General features: G+C 45.6%; 2 protein-coding genes across 4 annotated transcripts in view; both read left to right on the top strand.

Annotated features, from left to right (window-relative positions):
- The window catches only part of ldlrap1b (low density lipoprotein receptor adaptor protein 1b), a 31610-nt gene extending 18136 nt beyond the window's left edge, over positions 1-13474 (top strand). Inside the window, exons 4-10 of one of the 2 annotated variants that reach the window (XM_030356198.1) lie at positions 4-118; positions 953-1025; positions 5282-5377; positions 7500-7633; positions 9658-9692; positions 11609-11640; positions 12230-13474. In XM_030356198.1, the coding sequence (XP_030212058.1) occupies positions 4-118; positions 953-1025; positions 5282-5377; positions 7500-7633; positions 9658-9692; positions 11609-11640; positions 12230-12276 (532 nt within the window). In that variant the 3' untranslated portion in view covers positions 12277-13474. The remainder of the gene's footprint in view (positions 1-3; positions 119-952; positions 1026-5281; positions 5378-7499; positions 7634-9657; positions 9693-11608; positions 11641-12229) is intronic. The other variant, XM_030356197.1, reaches the window with a different exon arrangement.
- A 3519-nt stretch (positions 13475-16993) lies between these two features.
- On the top strand, positions 16994-20132 carry kop (askopos). Of its 2 annotated transcripts, none has more exons than XM_030356199.1 (6): positions 16994-17097; positions 17528-18495; positions 18610-18677; positions 18758-18867; positions 19041-19131; positions 19583-20132. In XM_030356199.1, exons 2-6 carry the CDS (start codon positions 17530-17532, stop codon positions 19713-19715), a joined length of 1368 nt encoding a protein of 455 aa, XP_030212059.1. In that variant the 5' UTR covers positions 16994-17097; positions 17528-17529; the 3' UTR covers positions 19716-20132. The 2 variants fall into 2 exon arrangements, with proteins under 2 accessions (XP_030212059.1, XP_030212060.1); XM_030356200.1 differs by having other exon boundaries at positions 18758-18852.
- The last annotated feature ends 709 nt before the right edge of the window (positions 20133-20841 follow it).

Genomic DNA, 20841 nt, shown 5'->3' on the forward strand with positions numbered 1-20841 from the left:
CAGAATATCATACTGCACAGCAGACAAGATGCACGACAAAGTGTTCGCCTACATCGTCCAGAGCCAACAGAACGAGACGCTACAGTGTCATGCCTACCTCTGCACAAAGAGGAAAGTGGTACGTGAATACATGTTTGCGTGTTGGGCTCTGCGTGTATTACTGGACTGAATAAATAGAGCAACTCAGTGGGGCATTTCCTCACTGGCTTATTGCTCACCCCTGTAAAGTCCCAGCATGCACGCTTGCCTACATGTCGGTACTTAATCTCACTTAATTTACTCTGCAAAACTGTGTTTATAGCTTGCTGCCCATGTAGTCCTGTGACTCTAGCGGTGCAGAGTTGAAGCAATTACCAATGAGGAGATAAACAGTGTCCCATTATATCTGAGTGTCTCATAATATTTAGCATCGGCAAGTTGTTCACACTGTATGGTATGCATGAGCTTTCAGCCTGACCCAAGAAGAGTGCCAGAATGAGCGAGGGGGAGGAGAGAGGGCGAAGCCCTGTTCCCTCTTCTGCATTCCTCTCTCTGTCTCTGTCTCTGTCTCTCTCTGTCTCTGTGTGTGTCTCTCTCTCTCTCTCTCTGTGTGTGTGTCTCTCTCTGTGTGTCTCTGTCTCTCTCTGTCTCTGTGTGTGTCTCTCTGTCTCTGTGTGTGTCTCTCTCTCTGTCTCTGTGTGTGTGTCTCTCTCTGTGTGTCTCTCTGTCTGTCTTTCCCCAGGGGTTGGCCACTCCCTCTCCTTCCTTCTCCCCCTCCGTGGTTGTTTTGTACTGACCTAAAGGCCCCGTATCCTCCCATCAACACAAACAGCAGCTTGCCCTGGAGACGACACCGCGTCCTCCCAGTCGGCCGCGCCGCCTCCTCCTGTTTGTTTTGGTTGTTCGTGCATATCTTGCATTTGTGATTCATTTTCTCCCCCCTCCACACTCTCTCCACCCCCCTCTCTACCAGGCTCAGGCGGTGACGCTCACAGTGGCCCAGGCTTTCCGGGTGGCGTTTGAGTTCTGGCAGGCTGCCAAGGAAGGTACGCACTGTTGCATACCCCCCCCCCCCCCACTGCGAGGACATGAGAAAAGCTACCGATATCTGGTGCTCGCTGAGCATAACCATTTCTATCCCTTGTCTTCTTCTAAACCCAGCTCCAGTCTCTCTCTCTCTCTCTCGCTCTCTCGCTCTCTCGCTCTCTCGCTCTCTCGCTCTCTCGCTCTCTCGCTCTCTCGCTCTCTCGCTCTCTCGCTCTCTCTCTCTTGCTCTCTGTTTCTCTGTCATTCTATTTTCTCCTGCGAGGCTTTGCATTTCTTTAACCCTTTAACTCCCTCTACAGAGCCACTGTTGTTTCATGTCTCCTGATTTATTCTTTCTGACAATTGTAGCATTTAGTGGCCAAACAATGAGCCCCTCTCTCGCTCACAATGTGTAATGTTTTCTTTATCAATCCTCGGCGACAAACAGTGAATTCCTGTGTGTGTCCATTGACATAGCCTTGACCCCCACGCCCCACTCCCCTACCACTCTCTCTAGCCCCCTCCCAACCGCATCCAGAGCAATGCCGGAGGCGTGATTATCGGCTGCTCTCCTTCCACTGTTCTGTCTCCGTCTCTTTACCTTTCTCTCCTTTCACTGCTCTCTCTTTCCCTTTCTCTTGCTCTCCTTTCACTGTTCTGTCTCGCTCTCTGTCTCTATCTCTTTCAGTTTCTATTTCTCCCGGTCTCTGTCTCTTCTCTCGGTATCTGTCTCTTCCTCTCCCTTTCTCTTTGCCTTCCTACCTCTCTTGCTGCCATGCCCAGCCTGCCACACACATAGTCCTGGCTGAGTAAGGAAGAGCAGACATTCGCTCTATAGATCCTCCTCCCTGCCCCCCCCCCCCCGTTACCACAAAAAATGCCCCCACAACCCCCCTTCTCCCACTGGCATTAGGCTGGAAATGGGTCCATCAGATGACCCTCTGATGCCCTTGTCCCGGGGGGGCGGGAGGGGCGTCACGATGCATCACGATAGACGACGAGGTAAATGCCTGCCAGAGGATTCTGCTTCTGCAGTCATTTTTCAACGGCTTATCTGCTGCCGGGAGCCGTTCACCGCGGGCAGGGGGGGAAACAGGTCACCTGAGGACAAAGAATGAAAACGACAACCTTCTGCTTAAGGAGCTCTACAGTTCTATTATAAAGACTTGTTGATTCAATCTCCCTGATGTACGCGACAAGCGAGTGAATATTCTGCATGCACATTAACCAATGAGAGAGAGAGAGAGAGAGAGAGAGAGAGAGAGAGAGAGAGAGAGAGAGAGAGAGAGAGAGAGAGAGAGAGAGAGAGAGAGAGAGAGAGAGAGAGAGAGAGAGAGAGAGAGAGAGAGAGAGAGAGAGAGAGAGAGAGAGAGAGAGAGAGAGAGAGAGAGAGAGAGGAAACCGACAAAACAAAGTCGACAAAAGCATGTCCACGTGGATCAGGGTAGTTAACCCCGTAGCAACAGCCCCGTCCAGGCGGTGGGTGAGGCATAGCCTGGGTGAACGCCGTGCCTTCATCGTGTTCAAAGGCATCATCTGGGTGTCCCCAGGGGAGGGCAGGTGAGCCACCCCTCACGGCAGGGCGCGGCTGGAGGGCTGTGTGTTAGGAGGACGGGGGTTCAGTCGGGTGTAAAGCGTTAGTACCTCATTGACCGCCTGCGCCCCGTGAGCCCAGCTTTTGTTCCTGAACCTCGATGTGAAGCTAACGCAACACATTAGAATTGCTAAAAGGACGACCGCGTCCGAGCTTCTCCTTTTTGCTCTCGGTCTTTCCTTCTCCTTCTACTCAGCAGGAAACGCATGTAATTCACGCCTGCTTGTGTGGCTCGCATGTTAATGAAGGCACCTCCGGTCATGGGATGTGGCAGAGGGAGACTTTACCTTTATCTCCAGGTCGTTCCCTGCATAATAAACCTGCCTCTGTGTTACAAGTGTTTGCATGTGCGTGTCCTGTGGCCGTTGTGGCATGCAGACCTTTGCTGCTTCTGCTGCCGTGGTTATTGTTTGCATCACCTTTAAATTCCCCCTGTTCAGCGGCGGTTTCGTGTTGCTCTTGAATGTACAAACCCCTCCAACCACCCTACCCCCACTCGGGGAGCCCCTCCTCCAGCCGTGTGTATTGCATGCCCGTGATGGAGGCGTGTGGGGTGGGGGTTCGAGACGGAGACGGGGGGGATGGGAACCAGAGGTGGCCATGGGCAGGAGAGCATGGAGAAGAGAAGGGGGGAGGGAGAGCGAATGAGGGAAAGGAAAGTGTGTGTGTGTGTGTGTGTGTGTGTGTGTGTGTGTGTGTGTGTGTGTGTGTGTGTGTGTGTGTGTGTGTGTGTGTGTGTGTGTGTGTGTGTGTGTGTGTGTGTGTGTGTGTTGGTGAGCTTATACACAAGAAAGCACCCATTCTCTGACAGCCCCCAGTGTCAATGATCCTGTCTTGGTTAGAAAGTGACGAATGGCAGGCATATTTATTCAGATACACAAACACATGCAAGGACCAAGAAATGCAAATATTCTCCACATCCATCCCCATTTTATTAGCCCCAGATATATTTTTTGCGCAACGAGCCCCTTTTGGTAACTTTGATCATTTGAGCCTTTTGCATTGTATCGGCTTTCTGCTTTATTGCCTTTTGAGTTGGATATCAAAGCACGGCAAATTGTACAGCCTTCCCTGCTTCCCTCCCCCGCTCTGCTTCAATCACCTTTGTCCCTGCGTTCCCCCCGCCGTTGCCTTCTACTTTCCTCTCTACCCACCTTTCCATAGCCTTTATCTCTTCACACAGCTAAGCCTGGGAACATCATATTTTCTTTGAACAAGGCTCTATGTTAGCGGGGTTCAACGTAATATTGACTATGGTGTGTGTGTGTGTGTGTGTGTGTGTGTGTGTGTGTGTGTGTGTGTGTGTGTGTGTGTGTGTGTGTGTGTGTGTGTGTGTGTGTGGGGGGGGGGGGGGAGCGGTTGTGAGCCTGGGAGTCTGTCTAGGGCAAGTATATATCACTCAAAAAGAACTCGTAGTGTTCTCTTGTGCTGGAGAGCAGGAAGAAGCGAGCAGGTGAGGGGAAGCAGCTCTGATTCTACTTGACATGAGTTAGGAGACCCCAGAGGGGGCAAGAAAGGAGCGCCTTTCAGTGTCGAGGAGATCATACCTGCAAAAGCATCCACCCCCTGTCCCCCCCCCCCAGCTCGTCAGGCTAGATCCCGCCCCCTATCCCCCTAGACCAGGTTTACTCTGCACGCGTCTGGAACATATCTGTAGACAAGAGCTGCCATTGTACAGGCAGTGTGGGTGGGTAAGTCACACCATTGGCTGTCAACTGACGCTTTTGTTGACCGAGCGGTTTGGTAGCCGGACTCCAGGGAGAGAACGGAGTGTCCAGGGGTTTCATAATAGAGTCATTGCTAAGCTACCACAGCTCTCCTTGGGAGTGGGAAGACTAAAAATGGAAGCTGTTTATTAGGGTATTGAAGTATTATTATTATGATTGTTGTTATTATTATTATTATTATTATTATTATTATTATTATTATTATTATTATTATTATTATTATTATTATTATACGGGTAATACAAAAGCAGTTCTGTTCAAGTTCGTTATTTTGTTAAGCATCAGATCCAGAAGAACTGTTTTCGGGAAAGCACAATGCCAAGGGACGGTGAATGGGAACTGGGCTTTAGCTTCTGTTTTGATATTAATATAAGGCAATATTGGAGAATATACTTTCAGTGAAGAAATGTTAATACTCTCGGCAATGTAATGTGTGTCTTTGTTGTGTGCGGGTTTGAATGAACCAAATTGCATTTGTGCGCATACAAAAAAGCTTTTGGCATTGAAGATGGCTGCATCCACACATTTTATATTTTTGCTTGGAAAGTGATAAGGAACTCAGAAGCAGCAATGAGCGTGAAAGGGAAGCCATTACATAGAAAAATATTGTATATTATTCCTATGCCAGGAAGAATTATGATATCACATTGATTGCTACAAAAAACAAATTGCAGTGGTACACTGTTCCACTGCAATTTTCAGCGAGCATTCTGTGCTTGCCTTTGGTTGCTGATTGAATTGAGAGCTTTAAATTCATGTTTTTCCTCAATATAACGGTGACATTGTTTTCCAGAGTAAACCCATTCAGTTATCCTTCGGCAAAAGCACCTCAACAAATTTCACTTTCAACTATAGTTTATTCCTTGCTGCGGTTATTAAAAACCCTTTCGTTTTTACCCCCCTCTCTTTCAATCTCATCACCCCCGCGGCCCTCTCCAATGGCTCCCTCCCCCAGAGAAGGAAAAGAGGGTGAAGTCTGGCTCGGACGGGGAGGGCGTAGGAAACTCCCAGTCGGAGAGCTTGGCCAGCCTGGCCAGTCTGAAGGGAGGAGGTGAGTCACTGTCGCCACTCGCCCATCGTCACATCCCCCCCTTCTCTCCGTCGTCCACTACCCTGCCACAGCTGCTGCAGCCTCCAGTAATGACAGAGGATGGCTAGGGGGATGGTGGAAGGGGTACAAACAATTTTTCCGCCGTATGTTCGATGCTGCCCTACTTTAGTACACTCGATGTTGGCTTGACAATGGCTATTCCAAAGACCCTCCTCCTTCCATAGAAACAAGTTGCAGTCGTAAAGTACACTGTGGTGTATTTCTGGGGTCCCTTACACGGAGGTTACCTTCAGGCATTTGTGCAGCGTCATGCAGCCGACAGCATAAAACACTGGCTTGTTATCGCGGTCATAAAACATACAAACAACAAAGAGGCACATTCGTCTGGCGTGGTTCCTGTTCCACAGGATGCCGGAAGCAGGCGGATTCCAGGCTGATGACATGTGAGCACTTTCCCCTGAGGGTCGCTAATGATCCAGGCATCAAAGCATCCAGGCATCCCCACGTTATAATCCCCACTATATCTACCCAGCGAACGATGGAATCAGTTGCGTTCAGATGATAAGCAACCTTTATCTAGTGTCATACCGACTAGATAGGGGCGGGGAGGATGGTGGGATTAAAAGGGGAAGATAAGGCATATTATCATGAGAAGAGATTTAAATCCCAAAGCGGATACTGTAATGCCAATTTTCTGTGATGACTGATAATAAAGGACCCTGCATGAGCAAGCCTAGAACTGTAAAGCAGGTCTGAAAAAGAGTGTTATTGAAGCCTAGCAGCTTAGTAACATATTTCCCCTTCTCCCCAGCCAAGTGTCTTTCAGCCAGTGTATGATCTCGGAGATCTTTTTGGGGGTGGTTTCCCGGGTTGCAGTGCTTCACTGTTTACTTTGCCGGATAATCTCTAGTGAGGGGACCAAACACACTGGGTCCGGGATCAGGGAGCCCAGAGCAGGCACTGGCATCGTCCTGCTAGCAAAACGGCTCAGAAGCACGCTTGGCTCTTTATCAGACCACCTCTGGTACTGCAGCGGGTTGAAGGGCAGGGCGCTCGGAAGGCTTTAGAATGGGATCAAAATGGGGATTCAAATATTGCCATGTTCTTTTTTTCTCTTCATCATTTCATGTGATTTTAATACGTGATCGGGGGACAGTTGGGTAAATGCATCCGATAGCGGTGTTTGAACACCCTTCACTCGTCAGATAGGATCCAGCTTCCTGTGGTGGACTATCAGTGTCATGGGGCTGGCATTGTCAGAGACCACTCAGCTGTATCCTTGAGACACGATACCTTCGTCCGCAGTTCGTGCACATCCATACATGTATTGCTTTTTGGCCCCAGAATACACAGAAGACTGTGCTCTGGGCATTGGTGTCTTCAGGGACTTGGCATTCCTTCGACCTGAAACCTGAACCTGTAACACACACACACATGCACACACACTGAGTCACGCTGCTAAGCCCTGCTAGTCACAAGCACAAGCGTGCACACATACCCATTCTTTTTTAGGAAGAGCAGACACTCACCCCAATGGTTAAGAAGTAAACCTTTGTTGTGCTTCAGTAGTTATATTATACCGTCTTGTTGATTTGATCTTCCTGATCTAGCTGACGAAGCGGCGCATTTTCTGGATGCACATTAACGTATATAGCACCCACACAAACACACTATATCCACACCCTATTAAACTGCTGTGATTCCTTCTATTAGACAGAAGTCCCATTAGCACCCATCGGTGTGTGTTCAGATGCATGAGTCACCGGCATGCTCCATGACCCACTCATCATTAGGGGACAGCCAACAGATGGCCGTGTTGATTAAACATTAGCGGCATAATAAGGAGGACCGCGGCCTAATGAATGTCGTAATGGCCTGTGTCCATTAATGCCCATTTTACTTTTTAATTGGTGTACCGTTTACAACAAGAGCCCACCAAAGGCTCCCCGAGGGGTGATGTATCCTCTGAATATGACCGTTCTCCCTGTCTCTGCTACCTCCAACGCCACGCAAAAAGCATCAAAGGGAGTGGTGTGTCCCCTCTGAACAAGTGGTTTAATTTCCTAGAGCCTCACATTTCTTGCGACTCCTCTGTTGTGTGGTCCGTGCGTCTCTGCTGCAGAAGTGGCCACAGGGGAACTGCTGGACCTGGCTGACGGAGCCAAAGGGGTGCTGGCCCACTCTGGGATCATCCAGGGAGAGCCAGACCCCTTTCTGGCACACAGGCGCGCAATGGAGAACAACAATACTGTATGGGTAAGACATGGGCCAAGTCAATTATCAAACAAATGCACACACATACCTGCCGTAAACGTTGGAGACTGTGCGTGAGAGGGTGTTGGTGTACATCTTGCATTCATGTGTGTGAGACTGTGGGGTTGAGTGCACAAGAGAGAGGTAGATCCAGGTGACCAGGCCAGCCCCCCCACTCGTGTGTGTGTGTGTGTGTGTGTGTGTGTGTGTGTGTGTGTGTGTGTGTGTGTGTGTGTGTGTGTGTGTGTGTGTGTGTGTGTGTGTGTGTGTGTGTGTGTGTGTGTGTGTGTGTGTGTGTGTGTGTGTCTTACAAGACATGAACAATAAAACAGTCCAGGCTGTCCGAAAATGGCTAGGGCTGAACTCACACTCTACCCGGGACCTCATCTTCCTCTCACGTAAAGAGGGGGGGCTGGGTGTCCCAAACGTGGAATGGGTATACACTGCTACCAGGCTGAAACACCTCCTCAGCATGCTCAACAATGATGACGCTACTGTCAGAGAGCTTGCCAGAGCTTCCCTCATGCTGGACCTCAGGAAGAGGAAGGTCCCTCTGGCCAAAGCAGGCCAGGACAGCTTCTTAGGCTTTGGGAGGAAAAGCAGCGGGAAACTGGACACACAAGCTGCAGGCGGTTCGGTCGGACTGGCCGGACCTAAATGATCTGTGCAACAGAATGTCAGTCAAACTGGAATGGACACAACACAACTCACACACAGCACCACAGGCATCTGATGCAGTTGTCACCGACCCTTCTGTAACCGCAGAGGCAACTGTATATCACAACGAGGCACAACACATACTACAGAACACAACAGCAAGGAGATTCCTTCTCAACATAAAACAAACAGAGACCAAACAACACTGGACTGGACTTAGAATGCAGGGAAAGCTAGCATGCCTAGACTTTGCCGACCACTCTGCTTCCCACTCCATTTACAAAAATGCTGCTGTTGGGGAGGACATCCTCTGTTTGACTGCCAAAGATAGGCTGCAGGTGCTACCTACCAAATACAATCTGGCATTATGGTATCCTGCACACCACCATCCACACTGTGTAATGCACTCTGGCCATCAACTTGAATCAGTTGCCCATGTTGTGAATGGCTGTACTATGTACAAAGGACTGTATATAATACACGCCATGACCGACTTGTCGATCTAATTTCCAGTAATGTTAAGGAAGTATCTCTAGAAAACGTGACCTGTACAAACATTCACGCATCATGCCGGAATGGTTTAACAGCTCTATTGATGTGTTTTGTAACATCCCAAATACCCCATATGTTGTGTTTTTAAACAGAGACAGAAGGGAAGTGCTCTTACTTGAGATAGGCTGTGTATTTGATTTGTACATGGAAATGGCTTTCAACGATAAAATCCTTAAATACCAGCCCATTCTGGAAATTCTAAGGGACCTAGGCTACCAATGCAAGCTAATAGTGTTTATTTTTGGAAGCTTGGGGCATGTCCACAACCGTGTTTTCAGTGGGTTAAGGCTGGCTGGGCTCTCCAGCAGAAAATCTAAACAATTAGCAAAGTTCCGCTCCATATCAGCAGTGATAGGCAGCCTGGCAGTGTGGCGCAGGAGATGTTTTTTGTACCCTTGAACAATGACTTGTCTTATCTCTGAAATATTTGAATCTTGTCTCTTGTAATGTGATTGGTGGATTCAAATAAATAATTAAGAGTGTGTGTGTGTGTGTGTGTGTGTGTGTGTGTGTGTGTGTGTGTGTGTGTGTGTGTGTGTGTGTGTGTGTGTGTGTGTGTGTGTTCTCATCTACATTGTTATTGTAGTTATAGTAAGATGGATGTTTGTATGTGTATGCACCCACGCTAGTGATTTGACTTCCCATTGCTCAAAGCCTGTACTTAGTATCCCCCCCGAGCACAGATGTAAAAACACAGCCGCTCAGTCTTAAAGACGACATTGACTTATACCTCCCCATTAACCTGAATAAACACTGTTTACTCTCTGCTTGCCTGCAGCCTCTGAATCCTAATTGTTATCGGGTGTTTCATCCTGCAGGAGCTGGAGGACGGACTGGATGAGGCGTTCTCAAGGTGAGGAAGGGGTTTATTTTGTTTGATTCCTGGTTCCCCGCCTCCCTATAGCCGGGCATTGGCCCCACACTCAACTTTCCCCGGTTCTGGGAAACGCCCTCCCCTGCTTTTTTGGGCACTTCTCATTATAGAGAACTGCCTACCTCAGAGAGGCTCAGTTTACAGGCCTCAACACTGCGGTCCCGTTCTGAGTCACACACACACACACACACACACACACACACACACACACACACACACACAGAGACACACACAGAGACACACACACACACACACACACACACACACACAGAGACACAGACAGGAACATATCTGCTTACCATCTTCTCACCCCCCCACCCTGTTCAGAGACTCACCAGAATCACTGAAGCGTGCCAGAAATATCATTGCAGGAAGTCTGGTTGCAGACGAGTCGAGGGACGTTTCCACTAATGTTGGGTTTGGTGAAATCGCACACGCTTTTGTTGCTTCATTTTTGCCTGTGTGGCAAATGCATCAAACGGCGACACAAGATGAAAATCCTTCACTGTGACCACTAGGATCGTCTCAATTTTCTATCGATTATCCACCCAAATGATTCGCACTTGACCTCCGACAGAGATGCGTGAGGAGACCCTGTGACCGCGTGTTGCTGCATTCCACTGGACTTCTCCTCAGACTCGCTCATTAGACCGCCGTCTCCCCACTGGTCTGCCTTCTTCTACCACAACCTCCTTTTCATGATTACAGAATCCACTCAGACGCCTCTGTAATCAAATGCTTTAGAAGGCCATTTTGGCCCCGTTCATCCCCCCAACACACACACACAAGCGCACGCACATACACACTATGTAATTAACAAGGACCCAAAGCAGCTCCATGCTGAATCTCTGAAGCTTAGGGATGATTAAGTCAGAGAATGTGACTGGACTTTGACCGCAAAAGGGATCTCATTTGCATATTCATGATGGCTGGCTTTCGAGAAGGAAGTGGTCTGTAGAAAGCTTCAAAAGTCAAAGTGTAGATTACTAACTCACTAACTGTTTGGCCTCACTGGACCGTCTAGAATCCCTTAATGTGCAACAAAAACCAACCGAGGCCATGCCTGTGGAGTCAAAGACGGAATTATGCTCAAAAATACGTGGTCATTACATCTCCTCCCTGACACCTTATTATCCCAGAATGGCCTACTAGTACCCACATGATGTTGATCACGACACAACACAACACAATTTGCACGCTTCACTGCAGAGACGATGAGCACCACAGATAGCAGTGTTTTATTGGTGGTTTTTATATTTGCCGTAACATCCCCTCAGAGAGAATTAGAGACGGAGGAGGCAATGTCCTCGGAACGGACAGACGACCGCCATTAAATAGTTGGCAGATCACCGTGTGTGAAACGCTGTTTGGCCTTTACAACCTGCAGGGCTCTTCTTCCTGTAAACAACGTGAAAGGCAGCACAGGCTGGCACAAGGGACAAGCCCTCTAAGGACAAATGCTTCTCTTCTTGCTCATCAGCAGTGTCAGGATTAATGATGTAATACTCAAGGGATAGAATCAAGATAGCGCTTTCATTTTGATGTATTTTTTTATTTATTTTTTCTAACGCTTTGTTTCTAAATCCTTTTTTCCCTCTTTTGGACCCGACTGCCTCCCTGTGTTTCATGGTTTAACTCCAATGCTGATTTTTTGCTAAATATCAGACTGCAGCGCCATCTTCTGGCCGACGATCGACCATGCATGTTCCGACGGTTCTTGGCGTTGCCCTCCTTTATCAAGCGATTCGGACTTGTGTGCAGAAATCCTGTCAATCAATAAGCTACACTAACAAGAAATACTACAACTATTCATAGTTTGACTATATGCTGTGGTCCCCTCATTTTAACGTAGACAATCTCCTGCCTGACGTGTGATGTTTCCTTTGCATCCCCAGCCGCAGTCTGGATAGTTTTGATTCCTACTCAGGTAACAATGTCTTTCAGCAGTACTAGTGACGGCTACCAACCCATTTCCCTCAGTCCAACAACCATCCATCCTCCCCTTTAACAAAAGATGTGTCACCCCGATTGTGTGTTCATCCGTCCAGAGTCCCGTTATCGAACCAAAGCATCGGAGCAAGCATGTAATTGTTTCTATGTTTGTGCACCTTAACATAGCCTAGAGAAAAGAGGTCTGGTCCATCACTGTGCATTGCGAGACAAGTCAATTTCTGCCATCTCACTCGGTTTAAATGTGTAGTGTTTGTGCAGATATTCATGTGTTGCAGTTAGTCTCTGAGATTTGTTTCTCTTTGGGTCATCGTTATCACCACACCATCGCCGTGAAGGTTCTTCTCTCCTTCCTCTCCACGTTTTTCCCTCATCAGCAGCTAAAGTAGTATCGCAGTCTCAATGCATTTCCCCCTTCACACATGCATCATTTCGTGATATTCATTGTGATGTGTTCTGTTACTAAGGCCTATATAAAAATAAAAGAGAGAATCCAAGTCAAGCCATTTTATGATTATGCTACATGTGACGTATGACAGGTATGCCTTTCCTCTGTTCCTCTTCAGGCTCGCTGAGTCTCGCACTAACCCCCAGGTCCTGGACATTGGGGTAAATCCTCAGGACATCCACACTGAAGAGTGCCTGTCCCTCAGCCAATGGGACCAAGCAGAAGCAGAACCCCCCGAACAAAAGGACACTTGCAGCTTCTGAATGGAGGCCGGTGCTGCAGAGAAAAAAGATGGAGGTGGACAGGGAGCGAGGGGTTGGGGGTGTAGATGTTGAAGACTCTGTAAGTGAAACTCTAAGAGACAAACATGCTGCGCACTAAAGACATTAGGAAAGGAACATAGAGGACACTTGCATTGATGACCACCTTCTCCCACAGTGCCAAGTCTTCTTAGAGGCGCCATCTTGTGGCTATGAGTGGTAAAGCACACAGATGTAATGGAAAGGCTAAATAAGCCACTGGCTCACAGAGCAGACCAAAGCAATACAAAGCAAATTCTCCCTTTTTTATATATACTAAAATAAAACCAATGCATTCACTTGATGTTTGTTACAGTCAGTGTAATATCGTTTTTGTCTTTGTTTACCCACTGTATGTTGTCATATGTCATTTATTTGAAATGTATGTATTTCTGTATGTGGCATTCAAGTCTTTGTATACATTTATATGTGTAAACTGAATTTTATCATTGGAGATGGACTATAAGGGTTAGTTATGCACATTTTATTAAATAACAATGGCAAAGTAAGGTGCTACGAATATGTTGCAAGGTTTCCATAAGTTAATAATAAATGGATAAGAGGGACAAACTAACTGGTCAAGGCGTCCAGTCTTATTTAATTCAAAACTGAGATATATTAAGTTCAGCGTTGTATGAACTTCAAGGTCATAGCCTTTGATCAGGTGGAAATAAAGGCTTTAACATGTGTGTGTAACTGTATGTTGGCTTTTGGCTAATATAAAATACATAACAAAGAATAACAGAAAAGATGACAATCTTTTTTTTTTTTTTATAGTGCAAAATCTATTTTTGCATTCCATGTGTCCCACTATGGAGCATATGTAATGGAAAGTTACTTTCAGGCTGAAATCCATGGGTATTGTACAATATACTGTACCAGTATGTGAAAGTATTTAATTGCAATGATCTGGTCTATTCTCTTCTCTGCAGGGTTATTGGTCCCACAAATACATTTTGTTAATGTTTGCAAATAACTTCATTGAGTAATTATTTACATACACCTTATTAAAATCCCAATTCTGTGTAATTTCTTCCTTGTATGTACATAAATGTTTGGTCATGTTGGGTCTACACTGTTTTATATTCAAGCCAAAGCATTTAAAACTGCTATGATCTTTTTATGTGTCAAAACCTTTTTCTATCACAACTAAATGTTGTTTTTAATGCTGTAATCGCAGTCTTCTGTGAACAGAACAATTAATCCTCGCTAATGAAGGAATGCCCATTGCCCACCCTCCTTGGAGTCCCGGAGCGGCAATCTATATCGAACCACAAACCACGCACATCTCATCTGCCTCTCGTAATTCAAACCATCAAGAAAGATTTATTCAGCTTTCAGCAATATTTCTGTTTCTTCCCAACCCAGTAAAACATCTGCAACATAAAAGGTGTGTGTTGAACACTTATCTAGAATTCCATGTAGGCTATTATCGGTTGTGAAATCTTGAATTTTCCAACTCACACAGGTTTTTGGATATTGATCTATCAGTCAATACTGCGTAATGCAATGCATTGACTGATAGAATATGACAATATCGCATAGGCTATTATTAATCAGATGAGAAAAATAACTCAAAATAGAGGCTAGTGAAGGCAGATGAAAAAAATGCTGTAAACAACTTGCCGATATTCCCCATAGATGTGATATTGCCACGTCTAAAGGTCAGTGATTTAGGGTATGGTTGGTTGAAGTTACTAAATCAACACTAAAATATATAGGTGTGACTTCAACCAAAAAAGAGGATATCCTTTATAAGAAAATCTGTGCCATCGGATTTTGCAAATAAAAGGCCATTGAATTCTAAGCACTGAATATTTATGCATTGAAATAAGGTTTCTGGATTTTTTGCCTGTGAATTTAACTCTTTAACTCTTATAATTTAACTGCAAAATTCAATGTCGGAAAATTCAGTTTTAACATCCGGGGACCCAAGGTATAGCAATCGATCTTAGATCGCGGTCAAGGAGAGCGGGAATAAGATTCTCGATTCTTCTTTTTTGATACAAACGTAAATTCTAAACAGCATTTTACACAGTAGCCTATAATAGGAAATGCTCAAAGGTAAATCAACGTCATTAATCACTGACTAGCTTTTTATGGGGAGAGAAGCAACGGTGGTTGACCTCACTAAACGCCCTATCCATTGTATCGGTCTGTAAAATGCTAATCAAATCAAATCAAATGTATTTATTAACCACATTTAATAACAAGATGAGGGGGGGGGGGGTCTTATGTTTTATTTATGTTTTCGTTATAATGCACACTGATTTTTTGTTTTTTTACTGCAGTATGAAGTAAACGATGAACTAATGCCTGTATGTGAATTGTGTGTGTGATTGCAGTGACTTGGCTGGATTTACATGCAACGTAAGAGTAATTGCATTGGGTCAAGGAGCCCAATTTATTAGGGCACCAATTTCAGTCCCTCCAGAAAAACGCAATTATGCATAATAACGATTGCATAATTCAACGCATAATCAGCCAAAGTCTGCATATTCATGCGGGGGCTGCATTTTTTTCAAATATGCCACACTTTCACTGCATAAATTGCGAGTACCGCGCAAAATATGGGGGGCTTGCATTGCATGTTCTCATAATCCCCGCATTTTCGTTGCAAAAAAGTCACATTAGCAGAAAGTTGAAAAATGTTGCGTTTACTTCGCAAAAGAGCACCACCATTGTACCCCTCCCCATTGTGCCCCTCCCTAAGAAAAATCACCATAACCTGCCTAAATGACTATCGTCCCATCGCACTCACTTCAATTGTGATGAAGTGTTTTGAGAGGATAATCATGTCCCACATTAAAAAGATCATCCCGGATACCCTGGACCCCCTACAGTTTGCGTACCGTCGGAACCGGTCCACTGATGACGCAGTAAACACCGCCATCCACACAGCTCTCACACATCTGGAGAACAAGGACACGTATGTTCGAATGCTGTTTATCGACTACAGCTCAGCATTCAACACGGTCCTCCCAACCAGACTGGCTGAGAAGCTCCTCATCCTCTGACTGACACCTTCCCTCTGCAGCTGGGTTCTGGATTTCCTCACAGACAGACCCCAGACAGTCAGAGTTGGTACCCGGACATCAGGCACAAGGACAGTGAGCACAGGGACCCCCCAGGGCTGTGTGCTGAGTCCGCTGCTGTGCACCCTCTTCACCTACGACTGTGCCTCCACCCAGCGCAACACCACCATCATCAAGTTTGCGGATGACACAACAGTCATCGGACTAATCACTGGAGGGTTGGAGACAGACTACAGGGAGGAGGTGGCTCAGCTGGTGTCCTGGTGGCACACAAATAATCTCTCCTTAAACACAGAGAAGACTAAGTTGAGTTGATTTATAAGTTGAGTTGATTATCGACCCAAGGAAGAGGAGAGACCAGCACAGTCCATTACACATCGGTGAGACTCAGAGGGTGAAAACCTTTAAATTCCTCGGCACCTACATCAGCGAGGACCTCTCCTGGTCTCACAACACCCAGCACATTGCCAAGAAGTCTCAGCAGCGGCTGTACTTCTTAAGAAAGCTGAGGAAATTTGGACTGTCATCCAAACTCCTCAGCAACTTCTACAGGTGTACAGTGGAGAGCCTCCTGAGCAACTCCATCACAGTGTGGTTTGGAAACTGCACGGTACAGGAAAGGAAGGCTCGCCAACGTGTGATTAAAACTGCACAATACATCTGTGGAGCAGCCTTCCCATCACTTCAAGACATTTACAACACCCGGGATACAAAGAGGGCACACAACATCACCAAGGACACACACCCCCACACACTGTTCACACTGCTACCATCTGGCAGACGCTACAGGAGCATGAAAGCCAGAACAACCAGAGTTAAAAACAGTTTTTATAGACAGGCCATCAGGCTGCTGAATGACTCTCTCAAACACTGATGACACCCTGTATTTGCACTATATTCAATACTAACTGTATTTAATTTCAACTGTGAGCTTCATTTGCACTATGTAGGCCCTCTTATCTACTAATAATATTCAATAGCCATGTATATATTCAAAAACTTCTATATTTCAATGTCTTTCAGGGCCTTCTGCTGTATGCGAACATTGCACATGCTAAACTTCCATATATAAATTTAATTTATTATTATTAAACAGCACCTTATATTTAACTGTTTTTGTTTAACCAAATTCTGCTCTTTGTGCGGATATTTTTAGTAGTTTAGTTTATTTATCTACTTTATTTTAAATATATTGTGTTAAGGGAACTTGCAAATTAAGAATTGCATTGCCCAGTGCAAACTATGTTTCCATTGTGTATGAAAATAAACGATCTTGTATCTCGTATCCATTTCCCCTTGTTGCCATGGGAACGTTATGAAGTGACGTAATTACGCGACGTGAACGTCATCGAAAAGCCGATTTTTTTCGCAAATTAATGGCAAAAAATCCAGATACGTTATTTCAATGCATAAATATTTAGTGCTTAGAATTCAATGGCTTTTTATCTTCAAAAATCCGATGGGACACATTTACTTCCATAACCCTTCCTTTTAGTTTTCCCTGGGAAAGACAATCAACCAATCAATTGAATTACCGTCCAGACGGTCATGCGCAACAGGTGTCTACAAATATTTGAACCCTGACGCACGTGCCTGAAAAAACTTCGGAGACTAGCCGTTGCGTAGCACTTACTGATACTCTTTTGTTTGCGGTAAGATTACTTTCCGGCTTGTTTTTCAAGTGTTTATCCGAAATAAGTACCGTAATTAAGGTTATTGTGGATTTTAAAATGTAATAAAGTCGAAATAATTTACATTTACTTTGAGCTAGCCGACAGCGCATATATTGGGGCTAATTCGAGTCCACCTGGGCAAATATCAGATTTACGTAACTTCGTTTTTCTTGTGACAAATGTACATATTGTTAGTCGCGAACATAGCGTCTTCTAAATGCCCTAAATGTAAATGTGCCTATGTGCCTCGAACATATGCGGCGCTGTGCCGCTCTTCGTCCACATTACAATTTATTTTTACAACTAATCCAAGTTTAATTGATCTAAAATCAGAGTAATCGAGAGGATTATCTCAAGCTTGATTTTAATAATTCATAGCGGAAGCTAAACGTTCTCTTTCCTCCCACAGAAATGAAGAAGGCCCAAGAGGGCAGCCTGGCTCGTTTTAGGGACAGCCCCAGTCCTTTCCCAGAAATGGTGAAGAAGAACATTACACTTAAACGGAGGTTGGATGATTCGTGTCTGGACGACTCAATCGAGACACCAGCAAAAAAGCCCTGCATCCCAAGTACCGCCTCGCCAGATCTTGGTCTTGGTTGCGATTCATTCAATGTGGACACCCCAGAAATTGTTTTCCAGCAAGTGCCATTAAAGAGACAAAGGGCCATTAGAAGACTAACTGAGCATGGTCTTACTGGTTTAAAGGCTCATTTGAATTTATCGTCATCTTCTGAGACCTCAGATGGGACTCCACCAATTGATGTTGTCTCAAAGACAAACAGCCGTCCGTCATCATACACCGTGAACCGTGGCAATGTGTTTGACTTCCATATTGACAACATCTTGTGTCTGAGCCCTATCACCTGCGACGCAGGACAAGCCACCGGCGCGGCGGCCAATTATGTCAAGGGCTGCCTGTGTCACAGGAGCCACGGCCCGCCGGCTCTGAATGCACCAGCAGGGCAACAGAGAGGAGCGGGAGTGAGGGAGGAAGAGCCCAGTGCAAACAGGAGTGAAGGGAAGAGGACAAGCAATGGTGCCGCGGCTGCTGTACAAGTTAATGGTGGTCAGCTCTCTCACGGCCCCCTTACATTCCTGAGGGAGGTAGGTGGCTCCTCTCAGCCTCTGTTGGAGCCCCTCAAACTCCGCCAGGTCCACGCAGCCTCCCTTGAGGAGAACCAGGATGTGAGAGCGGGGTTGGGTACCAACAGTGCTCCATCGGCTCCCAGTCGTGCTGTTGTAGAAGCCTTGGATGTCAAGGTCGAGATGGTCTGCGATGCGCCACTGTTTGAGTCGACCATATGTGAGAGTGCGGCCCTTGAAGAGACGCACACGGCGGAGAACAGCTTTGAGGACTCCTTGCCACTCAAAGTACAGGTTGGTTGTACCTTCTGTAATCGCAAAATGTGTCTTGATGTATGGTGGTGTCAACGCTTTTGGACATTTACCTGGTTGTGGTTCTTGTTTGTTTCTTTTACTTGTACCATGTAGGTGAAATCCTTGGTGGTGGTGAAGAACAGACATGCCTCCCGGGAAACCGCCCAAGCACTAAGGAGAAGGTGTGTGAGTGTGTGGAGAGAACAGTGCATCAAGTTGATGGAAGAAACTAGTAGGTCTAATTGTTGCTTCTCTCCCATAGGCCAATGCCTTTCCATAGTGAATGGGATTGGAACCAAAAAAAGCGTCTGTACATGGAGTCCATCGACACACACACCCAGGAGAATTCTTATCAAGGTAACAACAAGTCTCGTGAGTTAACTATTTTGTAAAAGAATATGATCCTCAAGGTATCATCAATTTGATCTCATCAATGTGGTCCAGCTGTAGCTTGCAACCATCCATCTTCCATTGAATGGTCCCTCACATGCAGTTCTGTCAATGCTATGAGGTTCATGACCTGACAGACGACACTCTGGGTTCAGGTACCGCCGTGACCGAGATGCTGCACCTGAGGAGCGCTTTGGGTGAGAAGCTAGGCCCACAGTGGCAACATCCATCGGATCTCACCACAAGGTAACTTGTGTGTGTGACTTTGACTGGCTGCTCATGATTTCCATTCGATATTGTTAAACTAAACGTTGTCTAATTTCGCAATTTGTTTTGAATTATAAAAAAAAAAAGTTGCATAGAATATCAGAACAGGCAATTTAATACTTAATTGTGCCCCCTCAAGGGGGCGCTGCCGCCTTGTAAACCCCTTACAAACCATAGAGTGGTACAGATAGGTATCTTTTGTGAAATTGAACACATACTCAGAAAAATCATCATTACATGAATGAGTGTTGGCGGCCATTGTTGAAATTAATTAGAACCTGGCAAACGCGTCACATTGCTTTGCGTCACATATTTAGTGGTAGGCTGCTCTCAAAAGAAATATAGTTTAGATGCATAATTGTGTTGGTGCATTACAAGGGCTTGTATCGTTGAGCTGCCATTTTAGTGTGAAAATGCTTGTTTTTCTTAGAAACCATCAAAAACGGTTTGGGAACAGCCAGGGACCTCGGATGTCTCTGGCTGAATGGAAGGCCCAGAGCTCCAGAACCCACCAGGGCTTCTCCATGGTCCCACAGATATTTCAGAGGGGTCCAATCCGCTGAGGCTGAAACGCAAGTTTGTTACTATAAAGATTGGTAAAACAAAACAGTGCCATTGTTCTGCCGGTGCCCACTGCTGTTCTTTAATTGAAGTTTCCTTTAATTGTTGTTAAATGTCCACTGTGTTTGTTGTACATTTTTCATGTGATATTTTTTGTCATTTGACTTTTTTTGCATTGTTGTAATATTTATAGTTAATTTGCATGTTTTGATCAATTGTCGTTGATCAGTTTCCAAGTCTATTTCTTAACCTGTGTAATTCTATACATGTACTTCTTTTCTGACTGCAGTGACTATTTGTTGGAAAGTATTTGTGTTTTGTTTGTGAAATATAAAGTAATTAGTTGGCACTCTACACCTGCATTTTTGATGCAGGAAAAAAAGAAAAAAAAAAATGGCCTACTCAGGCCCCAAGTATGACGCGTCTTGTGTTGTGACATTTCATTGAGCTGTTCCTGTACAGCTGTGACACTGTTTGTGTAATGCAGTGTAGGACCTCACTCTCATCAATGCTTAAATAGGCCAATACCGAGCCCCATTTATTTTACTCAGCATTTTGTTTTTGTGACAATTTTCTCCATTCCACCACCATGAAAGTCTTAATGCTCGTTAAATATTTCTTCCCTAGCTACAACTTGCACTTCACCTCACATACGCCCACGGCATGTGACCTCTGGGTCACAAGGGGGAATTTAATATCTTTGCATCACCTCTTGCTCAGTCAAGCATTCACGAAGGTTCAGTATTGTATCGATGCCAGCGTTGGGCAGACATTTGTAGTAATCAAGGGGTGTGTGTGGGGGGGGGGGGGGGGTCAAGTGACACCAGTGATATGTCGGGTTAGGGTTAGTTATGTTATGTGCAATCCATTGATTTCTTTAAACTTTATAAATCCAGGCACGTTGCCTTAAAGCACTTGCCCGCTCTAGATTAAATGCTGTTTGGAAAGAACCAGTCGAGTGGAATATCGAGAAGGTATCAGAGTTTACTACCTGGTAGATATTGTATAAATCTTTTTTTGATTGGGAAGTCAGTGGCATATTCATTCATCAAAATAATTGCATTGTGGTTGTATTCAGTATGTTTTCGATTACATAGTTTAGTTAGTTTTTGAACACGTGGGATCTTG

The sequence above is a fragment of the Gadus morhua genome, chromosome 5 (assembly GCF_902167405.1).
Source record: "Gadus morhua chromosome 5, gadMor3.0, whole genome shotgun sequence".
In the NCBI taxonomy this organism is placed as follows: Eukaryota; Metazoa; Chordata; class Actinopteri; order Gadiformes; family Gadidae; genus Gadus; species Gadus morhua.